This window comes from Notolabrus celidotus, chromosome 18 (genome assembly GCF_009762535.1).
Source record: "Notolabrus celidotus isolate fNotCel1 chromosome 18, fNotCel1.pri, whole genome shotgun sequence".
In the NCBI taxonomy this organism is placed as follows: Eukaryota; Metazoa; Chordata; class Actinopteri; order Labriformes; family Labridae; genus Notolabrus; species Notolabrus celidotus.
This window is the reverse complement of record NC_048289.1, coordinates 31,292,614-31,318,118: the sequence shown is the minus strand read 5'-3', so window position 1 is coordinate 31,318,118 and position 25,505 is coordinate 31,292,614. Positions and strand designations below refer to the sequence as shown.

Here is a 25,505-nt window from a genome sequence, read left to right as displayed (position 1 = left end):
AATACTTTGGGATTAATTTGAAGGAAACTCAAAGTTGAATATGATAAAAAATGTGTTTTTATATGTTTTAGTTTGTTTAAAAAAATAATAGAATAGCCTTTATTTGTCATTGTCAGGTGTACAATGAAATTAAAAGCGCCACTCCTGAAGGTGCATGTGATAAATACAAATACAATAAAAACAGGTAGAAAAAATGTATAAAAGACAAGATAAATATCAGAAATCAGAAATACTTTATTTATCCCAGGGGGGAATACAGTCATTAAAGTTGCTCCTAGACACAATAATTAAGAATATCAAATAATATTAATAGAAGAAGTAATTAATAAAATATAAATATAATAATAATATAAAACAAATGTCAAATATATACAATCAGGTAGTGAGAAGAGGTATTTTGATGCAGAGATATTGCACATTATATGAAAAGTTTTCACAGTTCCTGATATTGCACTTAACATGAATATTATTGCACAGTTATAAATATACATTTTGCACATGGGGAAAAAAAGAAGAAGCTTTGAGCAAAAAATTTGCACCAAAATGCCTTATGTATCAAATATGATACAAACTAAAACTCATATATGAAAATTACTATTTAATTTCTTTCTTCTTTTATTTGTCAAAAGGTCAAATAAACACTCCATTTTCAAAGAATTAGAATTTTCTGGCAATTATTTCATGGTTCAGGCTTTACAGGGTTAAAATATATTATTTTATTAACCTGCTAGATGTGATGTATCAAACGGAAGAGGATAAGGGCGACTAAAAAAAAAATTAAGGGTAACATTTAAAAAAAATTATTGTTATGAGAAAAAAGCCAGAATTCTGAGATTAAAGAAAGAATTCTGAGATTTGAGTCAGAATTATGGGATTAAAGGCAGAATTATGAGATTAAAGTCTGAATTCTGAGATTAAAGACAGAATTATGAGATTAAAGTCAGAATTATGAGATTAAAGTCAGAATTATGAGATTAAAGTCTGAATTCTGAGATTAAAGACAGAATTATGAGATTAAAGTCAGAATTATGAGATTAAAAATAGAATTATGAGATTAAAGTCAGAATTATGAGATTAAAGACAGAATTCTGAGATTAAAGACAGGATTCTGAGATTAAAGACAGAATTATGAGATTAAAGACAGAATTCTGAGATTAAAGACAGAATTCTGAGATTAAAGACATAATTCTGAGATTAAAGACAGAATTCTGAGATTAAAGACAGAATTCTGAGATTAAAGACAGGATTCTGAGATTAAAGACAGAATTCTGAGATTAAAGTCAGAATTCTGAGATTAAAGTCTGAATTATGAGATTAAAGACAGAATTATGAGATTAAAGTCAGAATTATGAGATTAAAGACAGAATTATGAGATTAAAAACAGAATTCTGAGATTAAAGTCAGAATTATGAGATTAAAAACAGAATTATGAGATTAAAGACAGAATTATGAGATTAAAGTCTGAATTATGAGATTAAAGACAGAATTATGAGATTAAAGACAGAATTATGAGATTAAAGTCTGAATTATGAGATTAAAGACAGAATTCTGAGATTAAAGACAGAATTATGAGATTAAAGACAGAATTATGAGATTAAAGACAGAATTCTGAGATTAAAGACAGAATTCTGAGATTAAAGACAGAATTCTGAGATTAAAGACATAATTCTGAGATTAAAGACAGAATTATGAGATTAAAGACAGAATTATGAGATTAAAGACAGAATTCTGAGATTAAAATCAGAATTATGAGATTAAAATCAGAATTATGAGATTAAAGTCAGAATTATGAGATTAAAGACAGAATTCTGAGATTAAAGACAGAATTCTGAGATTAAAGTCAGAATTATGAGATTAAAGACAGAATTATGAGATTAAAGTCAGAATTATGAGATTAAAGATAGAATTATGAGATTAAAATCAGAATTATGAGATTAAAGGCAGAATTATGAGATTAAAGACAGAATTCTGAGATTAAAGACATAATTCTGAGATTAAAGTCAGAATTATGAGATTAAAGACAGAATTATGAGATTAAAGACAGAATTATGAGATTAAAGTCTGAATTATGAGATTAAAGATAGAATTATGAGATTAAAATCAGAATTATGAGATTAAAGGCAGAATTATGAGATTAAAGACAGAATTCTGAGATTAAAGACAGAATTCTGAGATTAAAGACATAATTCTGAGATTAAAGACAGAATTATGAGATTAAAGACAGAATTCTGAGATTAAAATCAGAATTATGAGATTAAAATCAGAATTATGAGATTAAAGTCAGAATTATGAGATTAAAGACAGAATTCTGAGATTAAAGACAGAATTCTGAGATTAAAGTCAGAATTATGAGATTAAAGACAGAATTATGAGATTAAAGACAGAATTATGAGATTAAAGACAGAATTCTGAGATTAAAATCAGAATTATGAGATTAAATCAGAATTATGAGATTAAAGTCAGAATTATGAGATTAAAGACAGAATTCTGAGATTAAAGACAGAATTCTGAGATTAAAGACATAATTCTGAGATTAAAGACAGAATTATGAGATTAAAGACAGAATTATGAGATTAAAGACAGAATTCTGAGATTAAATCAGAATTATGAGATTAAAATCAGAATTATGAGATTAAAGTCAGAATTATGAGATTAAAGACAGAATTCTGAGATTAAAGACAGAATTATGAGATTAAAGACAGAATTATGAGATTAAAGACAGAATTATGAGATTAAAGACAGAATTCTGAGATTAAAGACAGAATTCTGTCTTTTTTTCATAATAATAATTATTTAAAAATTAAAGGATTTTTTTTTTCACTGGCCCTAATCCCTTTCCGTAAATGAACACTCTAATTTATATAATTCGAATTTTCTGGTAATTATTTGATGTTTCAGGATTTACAGGGTTAAAATATATTATTTTATTAAGCTGCTAGTTGTGATTTATCCTTTCTGTTAATGTCTCTTTTTTTCAGCTCCTGGTTTAATTTTTAATAAAGTAATAATCTCCTAAAAGTGTTTTTTAATGAAGTTTTGTCCATCACTTTCTCTGTTGCGATATGTAAATAAAAGCCACCCTGCCTCACTCTGATTGGTTGAGAGCGTTGCCAATTACACCCAGCCGCGCTGTGATTGGTCGAGGTTACTTTCTCTGCGGTGTGTATTTGACAGGAGCAGGAGGAAGTGGGAACGTTTGGATCAAAGGGAAAAAACCGTTTGGGAAGAAGGAGCTCGTTTAAAGGATTTACCTGACTTTAAACTCATCTGTAATGTAAGGATATAAAACCACAAGCTGAGGAAAGATATGCCTTAATGTATTTCATACGTGAGTATCTGAATTTAAGCCTTCTTCTTGGCATGTTTTCTTAAGGCTGTGTTGCTACAGCTTGCTAGCCTTTGCGTGTGCACAGGTGTTAGCTCTGAGAACACAGACGCCTCATATCAGGAGGTAAATCCTGCATGCAGCTTTATGTTAAAGGCTATAATTACTCTGTTCCCTTCTGTGGTAAGTTAGGAACACACAAAGCATCCTGAATTCAAAGGAACAACTTGATGTTCTCCTGAAATATCAGCCTCACCTAAACACAGCAGCGCAGGTCAGCGTCAGTTCACAGGCTAGCATCAGTTAGCATGATGTGAAGCTGACTTTAATGCTGATTTGACAGATTCTAATTATTGTTTATTAAACATATTTAATTAGTGCTGTTTCAGCTGGTGGAGCAGGGCATGAATGTGAGCTGAGGAGGATGTGGACTCCTGCAGCCTGCAGCCTTTATTAGATCAGCTGTAGTTTACAGCTTGTGTTTCATGTGAGTTCATGTGAGCATTAGACAGAGCAGTCAGTTAATATGCATGCTTTCACATTACTAATGTACCATCTACTGTCTCTCTATCATCTCCTTCTGCATCTTCCTCTGTCCCACAGTCTGAGCCAACACAAAGGGTCTTTGCAGAGGAGAGTGCATGCAGTACATCAGTGTTTCAGCACATTCATGAACACACAGATCAGCCATAATATTATCACCACCTGCCCTGATCTGATGAGGCCTGACCTAAAGGTGTGCTGCAGGACCTTTCATCAGAGACTTTAACAGGCTTAGAATCCTGGAAGTTGCAAGGTGGGACTTCTCTATTGGCCAGCCTTTGTTCTGCACCTGCATTAAAATAATGACAATAATAATAATAATAATCAATCAATCAATCAGACTTTATTTGTAAAGCTCTGTTCATACAATGACATTGTAACACAAAGTGCTGTACATGAAAACAAATTAGAATAGAATACATTAAAGATATAGAACAATAAGAAGACCCCCCCCATAATAATAATAATAATAATAATAAAATATTTATTTATTGAGCACTTTTCAAAATCTGTTACAAAGTGCTTTGCAATGCCTCAAAGGACATGTGCAAAATAAAGAACATTTTAAGACCATACAAATGGTGCAAGTATCATTACTATTAAAAGAACATAAAATCTTAATCAAAATCATATTTATAATAATATAAATAATAATAACAATTGTATTTGTCGAGCACTTTTCAAAGAACAGGTTACAAAGTGCTTCACATTGGCAGCAAAATAAAACAGGCAAATCATAAAATCACACAAGTCAATATGAAGAAATAAAACATATATTTTAAAAGACACAAAATTCCCCTAAAAGAACTCTAAAGGAATACAATTCTTTTAAAATATATTTCTTAAGACAGTTAAAATAAAATTCAGATGAAATCCGTTAAGGCTCTGCGATAAAAGTATGTTTTGAGAATGGATTTAAAAGACCTCACTGACTCAGCAGACCTGATAAACACAGGATTCTGTGCGAGACACTTTGATCAAGTAAAATCAGGAAATGCTCTTTGATAAAAGTACACTTTGAGCAACGACTTAAAGGTGACATATCATGCAAAATGGACTTTTTAATGGTTCTCTACCTGAAATCTGTGTCCCTGTCTACAAACCCCCCGAGAATGAAAAGAATCCATTCTGCCCCTGTTCTGATTTCTCCACCTTTCTGTAAATGTGTGCTGAAACCAGCCGTTTCAGACTAACAATATCCGGTCTGTAACAGGAAGTCAGAGCTCGGAGCTTGTTCAGCCCATAGACTGTATAAAATACAACTCAACCCCTCCTCCGTTTTTCATTCCCTGCACACATGTGTGCTAACAAGGAGCTTAGGAGGGAGGCATGCTAGTTGTAGGCTGTCTTAATAAACACAAAGGTCGGTTTGACTCCCAACGTCTGCAGATTTGAAGATCTAGTGGATGATTTTTATATATCATGGATAAGTGCTAGCGCTAGTTAGCATAGCTACATAGCTACATGTCGTAGCTGTAGCTGTGTACCAAGACACACGTCGACATACTGACAGATAAAACAACAAGAAACACTAAATCTGTGACCAATGGTTCAGAAAGGTCCTGCTGCCTTTCTGGCAGAGGTCGGTTTGACTCCCCACGTCTGCAGATTTGAAGATCTCGTGGATGATTTTTAGTTATCATGGAAAAGTGCTAGCGCTAGTTAGCATAGCCACATAGCTACATGTTCGTAGCTTTGTACCAAGACACACGTCGACATGCTGACAAATAAAACAACAAGAAGCACTAAATCTGTGACCAATGGTTCAGAAAGGTCCTGCTGCAGGCGCCTCTCCATCAGGATCAGATTCTGGATCAGATTCAGAGGGTTGAAGTAACGCGGGTCTGTGAGCAGCCGTGTATATTCATCCAACATGGAAACATTAGATCAAAGTGCTGGAGAGCCGAGGGCACACCCACTTCCTGAGGGGGCGTGGTCAGAGAGAAAACAGACTGTTCTGAGGAGGACTGAAGAAGAGGGTTTTTCAGGCAGACTAAAACCTGATTTCAAAGTGTTTTTTTGAGCATAAACTTTAAAGACATGTTTTGGGGACCTCTTAGACCAATATATGTTGATGAAAAAAGCGTGATATGTCACCTTTTAAAAGAGAGCGCAGAGTCCGCCAACTTTATTTTCTCAGGCAGTTCATTCCACATCTGTGGGGCCCGGACTGAAAACGCCTCCTCCCCCCCATATGCCCAACATCTAATAGATCCAATATCAGGCTAATTCCAAAGCGCCATACCTTGTCAGAAGATATCCAATTTAAAATATGACATTAAACAAACATAAGCATGAAACCATAACATATTTTAAAATCTAAGATCAAGAAAGAAAGAGAGTAATCAATATTTCCATTCTTCTGCGGGGGGGAAAAAGAGGTTAGGTGCAAACTTTGTTGGTAAAAGTAGAATATCTAGATCACATCTAGCTAGCATAGCTACAACAACTGTGCACAGTCATCAAATGTTTCCCTCTCTCTCCTTGTCTCTGCAGAAAAGATGAAAAGTTAGCAGTGCCGTTCCTAGTACTGGAAACACCCAACAAGAGCTGCAGTTCTTGAGATGCTCTGACCCAGTTATTAACCCATTAATATTCAGCCCTTATCAAAGCCGCTCACATCCTTACATTTGACTATTTTCCCTACTTCTAACATCAACTTTGAGGACGCTCACTGCCTCACACATCTCATCTACCTACACATGCTGTTGTTTTCAGATAATCAAGGATGTTTACCTCACTCATGAGTGGTCATGATGTCATGGCTGGTTGGTGTATAAGCGTCTGAATCTCAAGATAATAGACTGAAGTATTCCTCCACCCATGATCCAGGAAGCACACGAGGAGTTTTGCCTCATTATGATTAGACTGAACAATGTCTGTATGAGCTGAACAAGCAAATGAGACCATCAGCATACAGATTCATGTTTCCCCCTCACTGAAAGCTCCTCCCAGGCGCCTTAAGAGTCCAAATATACCAAATATCCCTCCATCCTTGATTCTTAAAGTTCACTACAGTGATTTACACCAAGGATGAGCTTTTCTAAAGTCCTTTATTTGCTCATCTTTTGTTATCTTGCAGCTGAGGCCAGCATTACGGAGACAAATCGTCCAAACGTCATCCACATGAGGCATGCTGGAAGTATGCAGCCCATGTACAGAAGAGACGCCGGAGTCTGGCATCAAACAAGAAGTCTTCTCTACAAGAATCTGCTCATCAAATGGAGGACCAAGCAACAGAGTCTTCAGGTACTCAGAGTTCAGATGCAAGCTAGTTGTATTATGATTGATTTAACTGTGTTTCGGGCATGTCCGTCCAGGAGGAGGTCATGGGGAAGACCCAGGACACACTGGAGAGATTATGTCTCTCAGCTGGCCTGGGAAAGCCTCGGTATTCTCCCAGAAGAGCTGATGGAAGTGGTTGGGGAGAGGAGTGTCTGGGCTTCCCTGCTGAGACTGCTGACCCCTCAACCCGGACCCAGACCCGGATGGATTAACTTGTGCATCTTATTATTGCTGTGTCTGACGGTTGTCTTTGCAGCACACGCAGTAAATCTAAAAACATGCCTGTCATGCTTATCAAAGGGTGTGTTTTGTGAATGATCAACCCTTATCAAGCACTTCAACATCAGTACGTAATCATTGCCTTTTATTATGTCTGCGGTTATTCCAGGTAGATGTCACCCTCACCTGATAAGCCTTGTTGCAGCTCCAGTGCATCAAAAACAAGCAACACCTTTGTGCACTCTATGAATCTGATTTTGGGACACATCTCTTCCTCCGTCCCCTTCCAGTTCCCTCTTTTGTTGGACCATGCATTTTTCATTTGGCGTTCGGTTGCGCTGCTGCATATTTAATGCCCCTGTGTATCAACTTCACCGCACAGAAGGACCTCCTGCAGCTTCTCCAACTGCAGCTCGGAGAGTCTGGGGGGGATTTCCTCTCACTTTGACTTGTTTACTTCATACGAGGGATGCTTTCTCTTTGTAACTCGCTGAGAAACCTCACTTACTTTTGGTTTCTGTGAACTAAATAATCAGTTTAATTTGTGGGTCTCTGAGAACTGGAGAACAGAACTCAGCTGCTCTTTTAAAGAGATAATCCTCAGGTAAATCTCCAAAACAAGTATTTCTTGTTAATCTGAGTCAACCAAAGTTCCTCGTCTAAATCTGTTCAGACGCCAGAGACGCTCTGAATCAGTTCCTGACATGTCAGGGACTCGTAGTTCATTGTTTTAATTTACTGTGTTGCTCAAGGTCAAAGTGTGGCGTGTTGTTTATGGACTGGAGGAGAGAAAGGATGGCCCTTGTCAGTCTTCTTCCTCAGACAAACACACGATGTGATTAAGGAAGTACCTGGAGTGGGATGCTTTATTCCCCTCCTCATAATAAGAAACTCACGTCACGCCAAGGGGAGAGTTTTCCTCCGTGCATGATGGATGCTTTTCATCAGCTTCTCCTTCTCCGTGTCCGTCTCTGCAGGAATTGATCCTGCCTCTTCTGCTGTTGGGTCTCCTGATCCTCATCAGCACCCTGAACCCTCACGTGTATTACGGAGGCATCAGCACGCTGGAGCTGGAGCGCGAGGACCAATTCTTCAAGGGCCTGGGCTACACGCCAATCACCAACGTCACCAACCACATCATGGAGGAGGTGGCCCAGGAGATGCGTAAGTACCTGAGGACGCCAAATCCCAACAAACGTTCTCCTCAGACTCTTTCCAAACAGAGCAGGTCTAGACCGTACTCTATGTTCTATTATTCACAAAGACCCAACATCAAGACCAGATCAGATCCAGTCCCATATTCCAGACAGGACTCAGTCTGATCTCATCTTAATCCACCATGAGGAGAGCACTTTGCAGCATTTAGCAAGTTACAGTGGCAAGGACAAACTTCCTTTAACAGGCAGAAACCTCCAGCAGGACCAGACTCATGTTAGACACACATCTGCAGAGACCGTGTTGGAGAGAGGGATAGAGGGAGATGAAGAGAGAGAGAGAGATGATAGTGGGGAGACGGATAGTAGTAGTTGTAGCAGCTGGAGTCTGGCACGTCCACAGCAGCAGAGATCCAGAGGAACCTACGAGACAAGGGAGCTCAGGGACTCCAGAGAGGTCTAAGACAAGAGAGAAGAGAGGGAGACCAGAAGAAAGAAAAAGAGGAGAATGAAGGGTGAAGGAAAGACAGAAGGAAAGGAGGGGATGAGAAAAGGAGACATAAAGGATGAAGAAACATGGAAAGGAACGAAGGAAGAAAGAAAGAAAGGAAAAAAGAAGAAAAGAAAGAAAGAAGGAAAGTAAGCAAGCAGTAAGGAAGGAAGGAAGGAAAGAGAAAGAAAGAAAGAAAGAAAGAAAGAAAGAAAGAAAGAAAGAAAGGAAGAAGGAAAAAAGAAAAGGAATGAAATAAGGAAAAAAAGAAGGAAAGAAAGAAAGAAGGAAAGTAAGCAAGCAGTAAGGAATGAAAGTAGGAAGGAGGGAAGGAAGGAAAGAAAGAAAGAAAGAAAGAAAGAAAGAAGGATGGAGGGGAGGAATGAAAGAAAGAAGTGAAGAAAGAAAGAAGTGAAAGGAATGAAAGGAAGGAAGAAGGAATGAATGAAAGAAAGACGGTATGAAAGGAAAAAGGAATTAAAGAGAGGAAGAAAGAAAGGAGGAATGAAATAAAGAGGAAAGACAGAAAAAAGAAAGAAGAAAGAAGGAAGGAATGAAGGAAAGAAAGAAAGAAAGAAAGAAGGATGGGGGAAGGAATGAAGGAATGAAAATAAGAAGTGAAGAAAGAAAGAAGTGAAAGGAATGAAATGAAAAGGGAATAAAAGAAAGAAAGAAGGATAGAAAGAAAAGAGAAAATAAAGGGGAAAATAATGAAAGAAAGAAAGAAAGAAAGAAAGGATGAATAAAAGACCCAAAAAAGGAATCTCCAGCAGAGATCCAGAGGAACCTACGAGACAAGGGAGCTCAGGGACTCCAGAAAGGTCTATGGTTAGTACCTTTCCTCAGTAACTGACCTCTCTTCATGTGTCGTTATCAGACATGCAGGATCGTCTGGAGATGTTTGCGAGTGAGGAGGACCTGGAGAACGCCAGCCTGTACGAGCCGTCCAGCTATGTCGGTGTTGTTTTCATGGACAGCTCGGCCATGTCTTACAGACTACGGTTCCCGTACAACCAGCTCCCTCTACCGAGCGATTACACAGAATCCATCGGTAAGAAGAACAGATCCAAACAGCTTTACATTAACTGTATTATACTTTATGTTGTGATGCATCTAAAACACAAGTATGAGAGTATTCAAGAAAGTAAAGTACTTATTGTGTATAAGGTACAGAGCTGCAGAAATTCATGCAAGATAAGACCTTCACTGTTTTCATTCTGCTTGTTCTCCTCCAGCAAACTGTTTCACCAGCTCAGTGAACTGCAGAGCAGCTAATTACTGGTACTCCGGCTTCATCCGCCTCCAGTCTTACATCGACGCAGCCATCATTCAGGTACACACAGATTCAAATGCACACTCCTCTCAGGTCTGAACCCACAGAAGAGATATATGTTACTGAAGGCGGTTTGTTGTCCTGCACAGATGCAGACGAAGCGCTCGGTCAGGAGCGAGATGAACCTGAAGGTGGTGATGATGGGGCAGCCCGGCTCCGTGGAGGTGCAGAAGTTCCCTCACGCCCTCATCTCCATCTACCTGGTCCTGGCCTTCACGCCTTTTGTCACCTTCCTCATCGTTAACGTCGCAGCGGAGAAGGAGCATCGCCTCAAGGACACCATGACCATGATGGGGCTTTACGACACGGCGTTCTGGTGAGGAAGAACTGAAATGTAAAACCTGAATCCTCTCTTTAAATCTGCTGTTTTTATATTCTCAGTGTTTGTGTGATACGACAGGTTGTCATGGGGCCTCCTGTACGCCGCTCTGGTGACCACCATGTCCATCCTGATGGCGATCATCGCCACGTACACCGCCCTGTTTCCTAACAGTGACTTCCTTGTGATCTTCTTCCTCATCTTCCTCTATGGAATATCATCGGTGAGTGGCGTCATGTACATCACACTTCTTCTGACATCCAGCGAGGCAAATAGTTCTGGTTGTAATTGCCTGAGTTTTGAGTTTTCCACTTCCTGTCTCTACGCTGAGGATAAAGATGAGTCACGTTTGTTTCTTGGTCGCCAAAGCAGCAAAAATAACACTTGAAAATGTCGACATTCATGTATCTTTGCAGAAATAGTGCGCTTGTTAATCTGAAATCATTGGACCTCAATGGCTCTTTGTGTTCAGAACAACATCAGTTCTTATTCCTGAGGTTTTTATTGAAAAATTAAAAAATATATAACAAGATAAATATCCAGTTTGTTCATTTAGGGGAGTGATTTGTTCCAATCTTCTCAGATAAAAAAATTGACAATACATTTTTTTTTAATTAATTAATTAATAATTAGGTAAATAATTAAATGAATGAATAAATAAATAAATAAATATCTGGTAGTTTGTCAATTAAAAAATAAAAATAAATGAATAAAAAAATAAAATAAATGAATGAATAAATAAATATTTAAATGAATAAATAAATAAATAAATATCTTGTTGTTCATCCATTAAAAAATAGAAATTAATGAATAAAAATAAATTAATCATTAGAGTAATAAATACATGAATTATTAGATGAATAAATAAATACATATATTGTATTTTGTCAATTAAAAAATCATAATAATGATAATTAAAAACGTCCTCCTGTTGAATCCCTCATCCTGTTTTTTCTTAACTCAAGCAGAAAGTTTATTATGATCCGTCTCATATGAAAACCCTCTTCTGAATCCTCTCTTCCCCTCTCCCTCTCTCCCTCTCTCTCTCCTCTCACAGATCTTTTTCTCCTTCATGCTGACTCCGTTATTTAAGAAGCCTAAGTTTGCCAGCACAGTGGGCTCCATGCTGACGGTGGTGTTTGGCTGCCTGTCCCTCTTCACTGTGCTGATGAAGGACTTTCCACAGCCACTGGTCTGGCTTCTCTGCCTGCTCTCCCCCAGCGCCTTCTCCATAGGGATCGCACAGGTGACGCACATGCTGACACTTAACCACACCCATACACCGTACACAGAGAAATACATGCATGAATATTCTTAATATTCCCCACTAGTGTCATTACAAACATCCATCATCCTGCTAACCTGTCAGTGTGTTTGTGTCTCACATGTCAGGTGGTTTATCTGGAGGCTCAGGGAGACGGTGCTGTGTTTTCCTCCCTGGCCAACGGTCCTCATCCTCTTTATGTGCCTCTGCTGATGCTGATTCTAGACTGCATCCTCTATCTTCTGTTGGCTGTGTACCTGGACCAGGTACTGCCTGGTAAGAACACCACTATACCATAGACTGTATAATAAATGGACGTAGTATCCGTGATGTCACCCATCTGTTCCTGAGCGCTGTTCGTTGACGGGTGCCATATTGGAAATGCTGAACTCAACCTAACTTCGTCTGAGCTAGTGTGAGGTAAAGAGGCGGGCCTTCAGTCTTTTCACGCCTGTCTATCAAGTCAGTCATGTCCTTATTTGGGCATAACTTGTAAGTTTAATATCCTTGCAAATAGAGAGATATAAATAAATTAACCCCCCCCCAAATTTACCTATTCAGACCTAAACTGTTTTTTGAACCAGGCTGTAAACATGTTTATTTCTGCTGTAAAGATTGTCCCTTTGAATGGGTGTGTATGTGGTTTCCTGTGTTTCTGCAGCAAGCCTCTAGTGGACACTCAAGGAACTGCAGTTTCTAGCACTTCTGCATAGACTTCATATTTTAACTGTCAAATAATCTACCTAATTGTTCCTTCAACAATCGTTTGAAGAGCTTCATTAATCACCTGTTACTTGTGTCTTTTGAACACAGGTGAGTTTGGGATGAGGAGGTCCTTGGTGTACTTCCTGAAGCCGTCCTATTGGTCCAAACGCAGGAAGCGCTACGTTGAAGTGAGCTCTGTGTACGATGCTGAGGTGAAAGGTGCTCCGAGCGGGGATGAGTGCATCGAGCCGGTGTCGCCTGAGTTCAGAGGGAAAGAAGCCATCCGGTAAGACTTCAAACATGATATGCATTATGTATTAAATTCTTAAAAAGCAGCGTTTCTTATCCCCTGATGTGTAATAATTTGATAAAGTCATGCACCGGGAAATCCAATTTTTCCACGAACAAATGATCTCTTATCTAAAGTAACCGTTCAGCTCAGTGGACGGGCCCGAAGGCGAGATATGAAGGCCGAACGGAGATAAAAAATAGCAGCCTGGATCTGTTTCTTGGTCCAGAGCCAAACCCCCCTCACTGCTCCATATGTCCTCGCTGCGCAGAGCTCGTGGGATTATCCTGGAGCCTGAGAACTGCTCCTCACTGTGACACTGTTTCTGTGTTTACACGTCTCTCCTTTCTTTTATTAAAACTTTATTGCTTCTTCTCCTGCAGCATTAATAACATCCATAAAGTCTACAAAGAGAAGGACAACGTGGTGGAGGCTCTGCGGGGTGAGTCATGATGCTTGTTGAGGCAGCATTTGTGCAAAACACACTGAACACAGGCTGTAAAATGTAGCTTTGATAGAGTGAATACAAAGAGAAGTCTATGCATGCTAGTTTCTAACTTTTCCTTGCAGAGTGTTCGTGCATGCTCTGATTGATATTCCTCGAATCACTCTCATTTTTCTGCATCCTCTGACCCCCCCCAGGCTTGACCTTTGACATCTACGAGGGCCAGATCACGGCTCTGCTGGGACACAGCGGGGCCGGGAAGTCCACCCTGATGAACATCCTGTGTGGCATCTGCCCTCCCACCAACGGCTCGGCCACCATCTACGGCTCCCCCGTGGCGGAGATCGCGGACGCGTCGGAAATGAAGCAGCTGGTGGGAATCTGCCCTCAGTTCAACATCATCTTTGATGTGCTGACGGTGGAGGAGCACCTGAGGATATTCGCGGCCATCAAAGGGATACCACCGGGGGACATTGATGCTGAGGTAGTTTGAGGATTGATAGACACTGATGGTTTCAGTAAAGAGCTGATTGTAATATTTTAGAAAGCTGTAAGGCAAAACAGGGTCTCAACCTGGCTCAAGGGCTGCAACAAATTTGAGAGGGGCATGAAAGATGTGTTAGTAAAGTGAGAGATGTGCATGTGGATGTGTGATGATGAAATCTAGGGTGTTGTCAAGCAAAGCAAACAAAGACAAAATTGTGCAAGTGTCGGCTGGGAAGAGTCGAGGTGGAATGAAGGATCCAAATCAGTGCTAGGGTTGGGCTCTTATGCCCTGCAGGGGCCAGGCCCAGGTGATCTGAGTCTAGCTGGCTTCAAGAAGGAGAAATGAGGGCAGGGCGGCCAAGTCTGAACAGAGACTGTTAGACAGAGACTGTTAGACAGAGACTGTTAGACAGAGACTGTTAGATAGAGACTGTTAGATAGAGACTGTTAGACAGAGACTGTTAGACAGAGACTGTTAGACAGAGACTGTTAGATAGAGACTGTTAGATAGAGACTGTTAGATAGAGACTGTTAGACAGAGACTGTTAGATAGAGACTGTTAGACAGAGACTGTTAGATAGAGACTGTTAGACAGAGACTGTTAGACAGAGACTGTTAGATAGAGACTGTTAGATAGAGACTGTTAGACAGAGACTGTTAGACAGAGAGTGTTAGACAGAGACTGTTAGACAGAGACTGTTAGACAGAGACTGTTAGACAGAGACTGTTAGACAGAGACTGTTAGACAGAGACTGTTAGACAGAGACTGTTAGACAGAGACTGTTAGATAGAGACTGTTACATAGAGACTCCATGCAAAGGAGCAGCGGCTCTACTCCGAGCCCCCTGGATGTCTGAGCTCCTGACCCTCTCTCTGAGGCTGAGCCCAGACACCCTTCAGAGGAAACTCATTTCAGCCGCTTGTATTCTAGATCTTATCCTTTCGGTCATGACCCACAGCTCGTGACCATAGGTGAGGGTTGGAACATAGACCGACATAGCCTTCCGGCTCAGCTCCCTCTACACCCCGACGGTCCGTTACAACGTCCACACCACTGCTGACGCTGCACCAATCCGCCTGTCGATCTCACGCTCCATTTTACTCCCACTCTCGAACAAGACCCCAAGATACTTAAACTCCCCTACTTGGGGCAAAGACTCGCTCCCCACCGAGAGAGTTGTTCATCCTACTTTCTGAAATCTAAGATGTCTTATCCAGTAATGCACACAGAGGAATCAGAAACCAACTGGTGACACTGCTGCTTCTCTCTGAAAGGTCACCAAAGTGCTGAAAGATCTGGACCTGGAGAAGATCATGACCGCTCAGGCCAAAAACCTCAGCGGAGGCCAGAAGAGGAAACTCTCCGTGGGCATCGCCATCCTAGGGGATCCAAAGGTATGGAGAACTTTTACCAGGATGAAGTTAGTTTGATACGCTTTGGCATGAACATAGAGGGATAAGGTTCCCTTCTGAGGAGTCTGAATTATGTCTGCTCCTTTAGATCCTGCTCCTGGACGAGCCCACAGCAGGTATGGACCCCTGCTCCAGACACCAGGTGTGGTCTTTGCTGAAGAGCCGCAGAGCCGGGAGAGTCACGGTGCTCAGCACTCACTATATGGACGAGGCGGACATTCTTGCAGGTTTGTACTCACTCTGACTCACAGGCTCCAAAGTGGCGTCCAAATTTGGAATTTACAGGTTTCAATGTTGCATTAGTGCTTCCTTGCTTGATTATATTCGAACTGAAGGTTTTTGTCAGCGTTGGAAGAAGCCACACCTGCAGCTTGCACTTTTTTAATTGGACTAAAACTGCTTGAAGTCTGGTCTGGCTTCGTTGTCCTTAAATTCTCAAAATGCATCAAATGTTTTTGCACTTTAAGGATGTGTCATTAAATAGTCTCAGAATCTGTGAGCCTCCTGGTGATCTGACGTTAAACACACTTGTTGCCGTTTCTTCCTCCAGATCGTAAAGCTGTGATTTCTCAAGGACAGCTGAAATGCGTCGGCTCCTCTCTGTATCTCAAGATCAAGTGCGGCGTTGGATATCACCTCAGGCACGTGGATTCACCTGTCCCGGTCTAAAAATAGATCCATCTATATGTGATGCTTTGTTTGCAATTCCTCCATCCCCCACAACCTGCACCTTTTATTAAAGTTTGCTCTTCCTCCCCTCAGGATGTCGATCAACGAGCGATGTGATGCGGAGAACATGACGTCGCTGGTGAAGAATCACGTTCCCAAGGCGAAGCTGTCTCGACAACACGAGGCAGAGTTGACTTTTACTCTGCCTTTTGAGAACATGGACACATTCTCAGGTATGAGCTGATGATGCATGTGCACGTTTAAATGCAAACCCTTTGTGGCAACACTTGCATGAAAAAATGCAAAACAAATGACATCAATTCTGCAAGCCAGTGTTGTAGTACTCGAGTCCAGGGCTCAGACTCGAGTCCGACTCAAGTCCCGTTTTGCAGGACTCGTGACTCGCCTTGGACTCGAGCACTGATGGCTCGGACTTGGACTCTGACTCGAGCATTGACTGCAAGAGGACTCGGTTGATAGAGAGGGGGACTCGGGCTTATATATTGATGCAGACTGTTTTAATGTTCATGTTAGATTTTGTATGTTTCATGGGGGCTGGCACAAGCGTTCGCCTGCATGCACGTTCACGTGACGTCTGCCAGGATTTAAAGACGCCACCAGCTGAGCGTTCTTCTTCAGAGATTTCACAGTAAATGCAGCGAGAGCAGAGAGACATGTTGGAGATTTAAGAGACACATCAAGGAAAGAGACCAGCTTAAAGTTTAACAGACATCTGTGCAGGATGAACCCAGAGAAGAGAGAGAGATGCTTAAGTTACTGAGCCTGTTCATCACTTTACTGTGTTAGTATAACGGTGATATTAGTGACTAAAGTAACTAAACCATGTGGTCTGAGTTGAGTGGTTAGATTAAAGTCTGATGAATTGTGTTAGGGCTGAGTTAATTGGACACCAGCAGTGATCCCAGTGCAGCAGAATCTCTGAGCGTGTCCCCTCATCAACAGAAGCGTGGCGTGCATTTACACACGCCACACTGTGCTGTGACTTCACTCATAAACTAATCTCCAGACACACCTGCAGGATTTTGTTAGAATCTCATTTCAGTGTCAGTTAGACCTCGTCAATTTACTAAAACCAAAACTGAAAGGGGGAGAGCGGATCGTACAGGATCAGACACATTTTAAATGTCCTGGAAAAACTGCAGTTTCTCTGAAACTAATAAGGTCTCTCATTAAACAATCTGTAGCGTCCTCATGCTCTAGTGTCGGCCCGTTATGATGAAATTGAGAGGATGAATGTTTCTTTCTCAGGCTTGTTCTCTGTGCTCGACGGCCAACCTAATCTTGGAATAATCAACTACGGCGTGTCCATGACAACTCTGGAGGATGTTTTCCTGCGTTTGGAGGCCGAGGCTGAAGTGGACCAAGCGGGTAAGTGTGTCCTGAATCATCTTGACACATGAATAAAGACTGTTTTCTCATGAAGTCACTTCACCATCCGTCTGTCCGTCTGTTTCGCCCCCCCTCAGACTACAGTGTGTTCAATCGGGAGCAGGTGGAGGTCGAGTACGACAACACCTCCCTGGACGACACGGACCAGCGGCTGCTGACCTTCTCAGACAGCAAGTCAGACGTAGTGACGGGTCACGCTCTGTGGAGGCAGCAGTTCAGCACCGTGGCCTGGCTGCACATGCTCAACATGCGGCGGGAGAGGAAGGCTTTCATCTACACGTGAGGGATCAAAACTAAAAAGTCTTAACTCCTCTTTCATTCTTTCTCTCTGTCTCTTAACAACATCTCTCTTCTTCTGCAGTCTGGCCTTGTTCCTGGTGTTTGTCGCCGCGGTGCTCGTTCTTTCTCTGGCCACAGGAAACATCCAGATTAACTCCCCAGACCGACAGTTTCTGCCTATTTACCTCCTCAAAAAGAACCAAGCACCACATCGATACGCCACCAGCCTCCTGGTCCAGAACTCCTCAGGTGAGTGCTCTGTAAAGTCTCTGAAAGGAGGGAGTTCAGCTCTTCATTAGACCTCTTCGGATTAATGTAAATGAGGTCAGTCTCATCTAATTTGTCAAACTCAGCTAAGACCAACTCTCTCGACTGGCCTTTAAAATGCATGTACATGTTAACTCTCCCAGAGCGGTGAGTGTTGCCAAGTAACACACACTTCTACCCACTCTCCTCTCCCTTCAAAATATCTGCAGGAGGTATAAATAACACAACCCAAAAGAGAAACACGAACAGAGTCGTCTGCAGAACACAGAAACGTTCTCACTGCAAAAACTGAACCAACAGAAGCTACAAACAAAGAAACTCAGGAGGCCTGAAACCAAATCTGTCAACACCTGAGAGCGATCAGCAGCTGCAGGGTGGAAACAGTCCAACCTAGAACCCCCTAAGGACCTCTCTTTAAGTCTCTGCTCTGGGACAAGCTTTTGTTTTGAGACCCGGGAAGGAAAGGGAGTCTGTATCAGGATGTTGGCGATACAACTGAAACTGTAGATATCCTTACAGAGAGAGAGACAGAGAGAGAGAGAGAGCGCTGCATGCTGTAAATATTGTGATCGGATCCTGTCTGCTGTAACCGTCTCACAGTAAATCAGAATCAATATGAACCGTCCCATGGGGGAAATTCTATTCACTTTACCCTCACTGTACTCTCTGTTTTCAACTCTATTATTAACATAGACCCAACATCAAGACCGGATCAGATCCAGTCCTATCTTCCAGACAGGACGCATATTTTTTATCACAGGAAATTGTAACATATCAACATTTTAATTTTATGTTTTCCCAGTTGTCCACATTAAATGATGAAAATTCATGAAATATGAAGACAAACAAATTATGTTAATCATTAAATTAGAGACGTTAAACATTGAATGGGGTCCAATTGACCCCAAGTATAAGAGGAGGGTTAAAAGAAAAGTTGTTAGTCAGAACCTGATGTGGCCAAACTCTGCAGCAGCATGAATGGGGAGCTGGGGCCAGTCGTGACTGCAGGCTGTGTTAGGATCTGCCTCATGGTCCAAAAGGAAATCCACGCATGCTCGGTGGCCTTCTTGAGAGGCGATCAGCAGGGGCGTGGCGAGATCAGCTGCCTGGGCGTTCACATTGGCACCTAATGGGAAAAACAAATATTTTAAAAGTCTGTTATGTATGTTATTTCACCTGCTGGAACATGAGGGCATTAATCAATCAATCAATCAATCAATCAATCAATCGATCAATCAATCAATTAAACAGAGCAGGTCTAGACCGTACTCTATGTTCTATTATTAACAAAGACCCAACATCAAGACCAGATCAGATCCAGTCCCATCTTCCAGACAGGACTCAGTCTGATCTCATCTTAATCCACCATGAGCAGAGCACTTTGCAGCATTTAGCAAGTTACAGTGGCAAGGACAAACTTCCTTTAACAGGCAGAAACCTCCAGCAGGACCAGACTCATGTTAGACACACATCTGCTAAGCTAAGCTATAGTCTAAGCCTATAGAAGTCTGAGCCTATAAGAGTCTGAGCCTATAGCAGTCTGAGCCTATAAGATTCTGAGCCTATAAGAGTCTAAGCCTATAGCAGTCTGAGCCTATAGCAGTCTGAGCCTATAAGAGTCTGAGCCTATAGAAGTCTGAGCCTATAAGAGTCTGAGCCTATAGCAGTCTGAGCCTATAAGAGTCTGAGCCTATAAGAGTCTGAGCCTATAAGAGTCTGAGCCTATAAGAGTCTAAGCCTATAGCAGTCTGAGCCTATAGCAGTCTGAGCCTATAGCAGTCTGAGCCTATAAGAGTCTGAGCCTATAGGAGTCTGAGCCTATAAGAGTCTGAGCCTATAGCAGTCTGAGCCTATAAGATTCTGAGCCTATAGAAGTCTAGGCCTAAAGGAGTCTGAGCCTATAGCAGTCTGAGCCTATAAGAGTCTGAGCCTATAGCAGTCTGAGCCTATAAGAGTCTGAGCCTATAGCAGTCTGAGCCTATAAGAGTCTGAGCCTATAAGAGTCTGAGCCTATAAGAGTCTGAGCCTATAAGAGTCTGAGCCTATAGCAGTCTGAGCCTATAGCAGTCTGAGCCTATAGCAGTCTGAGCCTATAAGAGTCTGAGCCTATAGCAGTGTAGACCTATAAGAGTCTGAGCCTATAGCAGTCTGAGCCTATAGCAATCTAAGCCTATAGCAGTCTAAGCCTATAGCAGTCTGAGCCTATAGCAGTCTGAGTCTATAGCAGTCTGAGCCTAAAGTAGTCTGAGCCTTTAGGAGTCTGAGCCTATTGCAGTCTGAGCCTATAGCAGCCTGAGTCTATATCAGTCTAAGTCTATATCAGTCTAAGTCTACATCAGTCTAAGTCTACATCAGTCTGAGCCTATATCAGTCTAAGTCTATATCAGTCTAAGTCTATATCAGTCAAAGTCTATATCAGTCTAAGTCTATATCAGTCTGAGCCTATAGCAGTCTATGCCTACAGCAGTCTAAGTCTATAGCAATCTAAGTCTTCAGTAGTCTAAGTCTACAGCAGTCTAAGTCTATAGCAGTCTAAGTCTATATCAGTCTAAGTCTATATCAGTCTGAGCCTATAGCAGTCTGAGCCTATAGCCGCCTATAGCAGTGCTCTCTCTTCCTAGGTCTAGTCAGTACTTGGAAGAGTCTTTAGAGACTTATTAGGACAGTCTGATAAAAGGGACTTACAGTATTTAAACCTGTTGGTCACAAATGCATGAACTAGTCTCTGTCTCTCTTTCCAACAGGCTCTGATATCTCTGACTTCCTCCACACCCTGGAGTCTCAGAACATCCAAGTGGAGCTGATGAAACACAGGGACTACATGGCTGCGGCTCCGCACAGCGCCGCCATCAACGTGACCGGATCCAGCAAGGTCTCTGTCACGTTATAAAGAATATGTATTCAAAGAGTAATCATCAGACGTGGGTGTGCTCACCTCCACCTCCACCTCCACCTCCAGCTGTAACGTGTGAGAAGTGTTCGCGATGAAGGGCTCTCTGTGTGAGGGCCGCAGAGTCCTCCAGCTGAGAGCCGTTTTATCCACATGAAGTGGAGATGACTCTAACGCTGTTTCTCTCCTGCCTGTGAACAGGGTTTCAGGTACGAAGTGGCCTTCAACAGCACCACGGTTCACTCCTTACCCATGGCCGTCAACATCCTGAGCAACACTCTCCTGAGAGGTCTGAATGGTACCGGACAGATCCGGACCTGGACCAAACCGTTTGACTATGTGAGTATGTGAGAGAGGAGGGAGTCAGACGATGCAGATCTGATCCATCCTGTTTTATTAACACACTTTTATATCCTTCAGCAAATCCCAGACGCTACCTCCTACGCTTTGGTGTACATCGAGGCCATCATACTGGGGATGCTGGCGGCTGGGATGCCTGCGTACTTTGCGATGGACCACACTCGAGACAGAGAGGTGATCACTTCCTCCTCATTTGTGCACATTACTTTAGAAGTCGCTGTGATCACGCTGCAGGTTTATTTACTCCCCTCCGTCGACCGTCTCCAACAGATCAAGTGTCGCTCTACGCTGCGTATCTCCGGTCTGGTGCCGTCAGCCTACTGGTGCGGACAGGCGGCCGTGGACATCCCCTTCTACTACCTCATCCTCTCCAGCATGACCATGATCCTCTTCTCCTTCCACACCGGGAACCTGCTGACCTCCAGTAACCTCACGTCTGTGGTATGACACGGTGACTTAAACACACACATAAGACGTGAACACAATCACAGTGACTCACCGTGACCTTCTCTCCTCTCTGCTCTCAGGTCCTGTGCATCGTCGGCTTCGGTCCCTCCATGATCCTCTTCACTTACGTGGTTTCGTTCGGTTTCGCCCGGGTGCAGAGTAACAGAGACTTCTTCTCCGTCATCTCCATGATGGTGAGACCGGATGATCCTTAAACAGCCTCATCTTATTCTTTTACACCTTTTAGAGTGACAGACACTAACCGTGTGACTTCTGCCTCAGTTGTGCGTCGTGTCGGCCTCGCTGGTCCAGCTGTCATTTATGAACGACAGTCCTGGAGTGACCAGAAACCTGCACAACATCCTGTGTTTCTTAAACCCTCTCTACCCTCTCATGGGCTGCCTCAACTGCATCACCAAGGTAGGAGCTTCACCGGCAGAAACAGTCACATCTTTTGGCAATCTCCTCTTATGATTGATTGTTTTTAAAGCTGCATTTAAGCTGCGTTTTGGCCTCTTTTTAAGAACACAGATGAGAACAAATCTGCAGTTTACGAACCGTACATGAATCAGACGTAGACTTAATGTGATGGTGAGAAAGGCAGAGTGTGAGGGGAACCTTACAGGATGTAGAGGAAGATAAGATCATACAGTATGCCCTCTTTTAAAAACTCCACCCTCACTCCATCCTTCTCAAATCCACAGGCGACCTTTCTCCCCTCGCTGTATGAAGAGAACTCCCTGTGGAAGAACCTGCTCATCGCCGTGCTCGCTGTACGTATCTTTTATAAACGCTGCGTTTGCATCGTCCTTGTTGCTGAGATGTGCTCTATAAACACTGTACGTCTGCCTTCCCTGTGTTTGTGCACGCAGCCCTACCTGCAGTGCATCCTGCTGCTCTTCCTGCTGCGCTGGCTGGAGATCCGCTACGGAGGGAGGACGATGAAGAACGATCAGTTCTGCAGGATCTCCTCCAAGTCCAAGCCCAAAGTGGAGAGGAATCCAGAGGAGGGGCTGAACGAGGACGAGGACGTTCAGATGGAGAAGGCCCGAGTGAAGGAGGCCCTCAATTGCCAGTCCTGTGAAGAGGTAAGATCTGCAGAACACTTTCTGACCTATAAGCTGCTGCAGATACGGGGATATGATATGTATCTTGTCCTTTTAGAAACCCGTGGTGGTCGTGAGTAACCTGAGGAAGCAGCACAAAGGCCGAAGAGAAGGCTTCTCCCTGAACAAGACGAGGAAAGTGGCCACAAAGAACATCTCCTTCTGCGTCCGTAAAGGTAAACTCAGCTCTCTGTTCTCTGCTCTCACTGGACACTTGTGATGGAAGTTAAAGGAAGTAATGATTGCTGCTCCTTCAGGTGAAGTTCTTGGACTGCTGGGCCCCAACGGAGCAGGGAAGAGCACCGTCATGCACATGCTGTCAGGAGACACGGACCCCACTGCAGGCCAGGTACGGCACAGAGTGTCCTGAAGCATCTCTGCTCCTGATCCACCTTTCACTCCTGGATTAATTGAAGTCTGGGGTTTCTGTAAGTTTAGAATCTGCTGCAGTGAAGGATGTGGACTAACTTCTGTCTCTGTCTCTCTTTTGGTCCAGGTCCTGATGGGGGACTACAGCACTGAGTTTCGTCCCGTGGAGAATCCTCTGGAACACGTGGGCTACTGTCCTCAGGTGAACCCTCTGTGGCCCAGGATCACGCTGCAGGAGCACTTGGAGATCTACGCCGCCATCAAGGGCCTGAAAGGACAGGATGTACCCGGTATCATCAAACGGTGAGTCCAGACCCCGATACCTGTCCAAACTGAAGAGGAGGAACCGAGGATGTTCAAGTTTATGATGAATAGTTGTGTTCAAATGTTTGTTGTGTTGTGTTGTCAGCGTGGTGAACGCTCTGGAGCTGAAGGACCATCTCAACAAACAAGCCAAAACTCTGTCAGCAGGACTCAAGAGGAAGGTGAGGCGTCTTCATCACTCACAAACTCACTCAGCTCTGCAGTATTTTAAAGACGCTAAGAGTTAAGTCCATCAGTCGCAGGGCATGGGTGGGGGGCGTGGCTGGGGGGAGTGGTCAGGCCGTCTGGTGGGGGCAGGGGGGATTGGCCCTGCCGCCTCCGCCCTCCCCCCGCTCCGGTGCGCCGGTTGGTGGGCTCTGGTCCTGGTCCTGGCCGTCTGCCTGGCTGTCTGCTCCTGGTGCCGGGCCCCCTCGGCCCTGGTGGCTCCTTTGGCTCCGTCTTGGGGGGCTGTGGGGGCGGTGTTGTGGGGGTGTCCCTTGGGGGGGCTGCGGGATCTCTCCCCCCTCGCCCCCCTTTCCTCCTACTGGGTGACCTGGGGGTCGCCCTGGGTGCTCCGGCGGTACCTGCTTGCTTCCGGTCTGGGTCCTTGGCTTGTCCCCTGGCCTGGGTCTCCCACAGCGGGTTGGGTCCTTCGGTCTGACGGCTCTCGCGGCCCGGGTGCCGGACCGTACCGCTCGGCTGATCTGACCCAAGTGGTTCATCTGCACCAGTGGTGGTCTTGTTACACAAATAGAACACAGCACGGCGGCAACCCTCTGTGACCCAAGCTTCAGTAATGATTGTGGACACTAAGGGTTGCTTAATCATTAGGATCACCCCACGGATTTTTTTTTGGCATCATGGTGAGATGGTCCCTCTCCATCTAAGTGTGTTAGGTCTCTCTCTCCTTCTCTCTCCCTGTCCCTTTGTATATCCTTATGTAATCTTTCTTTCACTTTCTCTTATTTTATTTTTTTTGGTCCACCTAGGTGTGCACGCCCTCTTTTACAGAACATGATATTAGCTGCCAATAAAAGATAGGCCAGAGTTCTAAGAGGGATGGTGATGGTTGCATGCACACAGTCACAAGCACAGAAGAAACATGTTCTCTTTCTTTTCTTTTGCTGCAAGAATAAATTGCATTAATATTTGACAGTTTGTGACAAACATGACACAAACCAGAAATATATATGCAGACAAGAGGAAAAAAAGAAAAAAAAAAAAAGAGTGAAGTCCATTTTGAAGAACAAACATCTCCTAACATCTCTTCAGAAAACTGTCCTTATCTTGACTTTGATAAACAAAAGTCGACACATGAAGAGTAGTCTAATCTTTCCTGAACTCTTCTTTGACGTAAAAACTTGATTCATGTGTTTATTCTTTTCCTCTTCTGTGACTTTCTCACGCTGGTCTTGTTTGTTTTTGTTTCCAGTTGTGCTTTGCTCTGAGCATGATCGGGAACCCTCAGATCGTTTTACTGGACGAGCCGTCATCAGGGATGGACCCGAAGTCCAAACAACGCATGTGGTGAGAAATGACTCTACTTTATCCGGCAGCACTTCAGCTTCCCTAAGTAGTGACATTTAGACGTGTTAAAACACTCTGTATGCTTAATTCTGGCTTTCATTCAACAACATTTAAAAAAACTTTAAAAAACATCTGATAGAAATCGTGTCAGAGAATCAGCAGCAGCTCTAAACTCTGAAATCGTACCTTCGTACATACCTCTGCTATTGTTGTTGACAAAGCTAACTTCAGAAGTTCTTCCTCTTCTTGATTCTGATTGGTCAGCGATCAGGAAGTGGCGCTAAAACCTTGATGATGAAAAATTTATCTCATCATATTAATGACTTTTTGTCTCAAAATTTGACCTTTTTATCTAAGAAGTATCACTTTTATCTCATAGTTAAAGGTGACATATCATGGTGGTCCTACCTGAAATATGTGTCCCTGTCTACAAACCCCCCGAGAATGAAAAGAATCCATTCTGCCCCTGTTCTGATTTCTCCACCTTTCTGTAAATGTGTGTGAAACCAGCCGTTTCAGACTTCCATGTTTTTGTTACGTAACAACAATATCCGGTCTGTAACAGGAAGTCAGAGCTCGGAGCTTGTTCAGCCCATAGACTGTATAAA

The 25,505-nt window shown here is 42.8% G+C and overlaps 1 protein-coding gene across 3 annotated transcripts; it reads left to right on the top strand.

Moving 5' to 3' along the window:
• Nucleotides 1–3,155: 3,155 nt before the first annotated feature.
• Nucleotides 3,156–24,901, top strand: abca5 (ATP-binding cassette, sub-family A (ABC1), member 5). 3 transcript variants are annotated; one of them, XM_034708586.1, is made up of 33 exons: nucleotides 3,156–3,328; nucleotides 3,929–4,121; nucleotides 6,951–7,117; nucleotides 8,350–8,536; nucleotides 9,894–10,067; nucleotides 10,252–10,349; nucleotides 10,439–10,665; nucleotides 10,750–10,891; nucleotides 11,726–11,914; nucleotides 12,061–12,208; nucleotides 12,746–12,923; nucleotides 13,310–13,368; nucleotides 13,569–13,855; nucleotides 15,133–15,252; nucleotides 15,359–15,497; nucleotides 15,821–15,911; nucleotides 16,033–16,172; nucleotides 17,209–17,328; nucleotides 17,427–17,628; nucleotides 17,711–17,877; nucleotides 20,640–20,767; nucleotides 20,987–21,124; nucleotides 21,206–21,319; nucleotides 21,416–21,586; nucleotides 21,673–21,786; nucleotides 21,875–22,012; nucleotides 22,297–22,365; nucleotides 22,465–22,680; nucleotides 22,757–22,874; nucleotides 22,956–23,047; nucleotides 23,195–23,370; nucleotides 23,477–23,552; nucleotides 24,803–24,901. In XM_034708586.1, the coding sequence occupies exons 3-33, from the start codon at nucleotides 6,995–6,997 to the stop codon at nucleotides 24,899–24,901; spliced, it is 4,440 nt and encodes a 1,479-aa protein (XP_034564477.1). In that variant the 5' UTR covers nucleotides 3,156–3,328; nucleotides 3,929–4,121; nucleotides 6,951–6,994. The 3 variants fall into 3 exon arrangements, with proteins under 3 accessions (XP_034564477.1, XP_034564475.1, XP_034564476.1); XM_034708584.1 differs by lacking the exon at nucleotides 3,929–4,121; XM_034708585.1 differs by lacking the exon at nucleotides 3,929–4,121 and having other exon boundaries at nucleotides 3,172–3,274.
• Nucleotides 24,902–25,505: the final 604 nt, after the last annotated feature.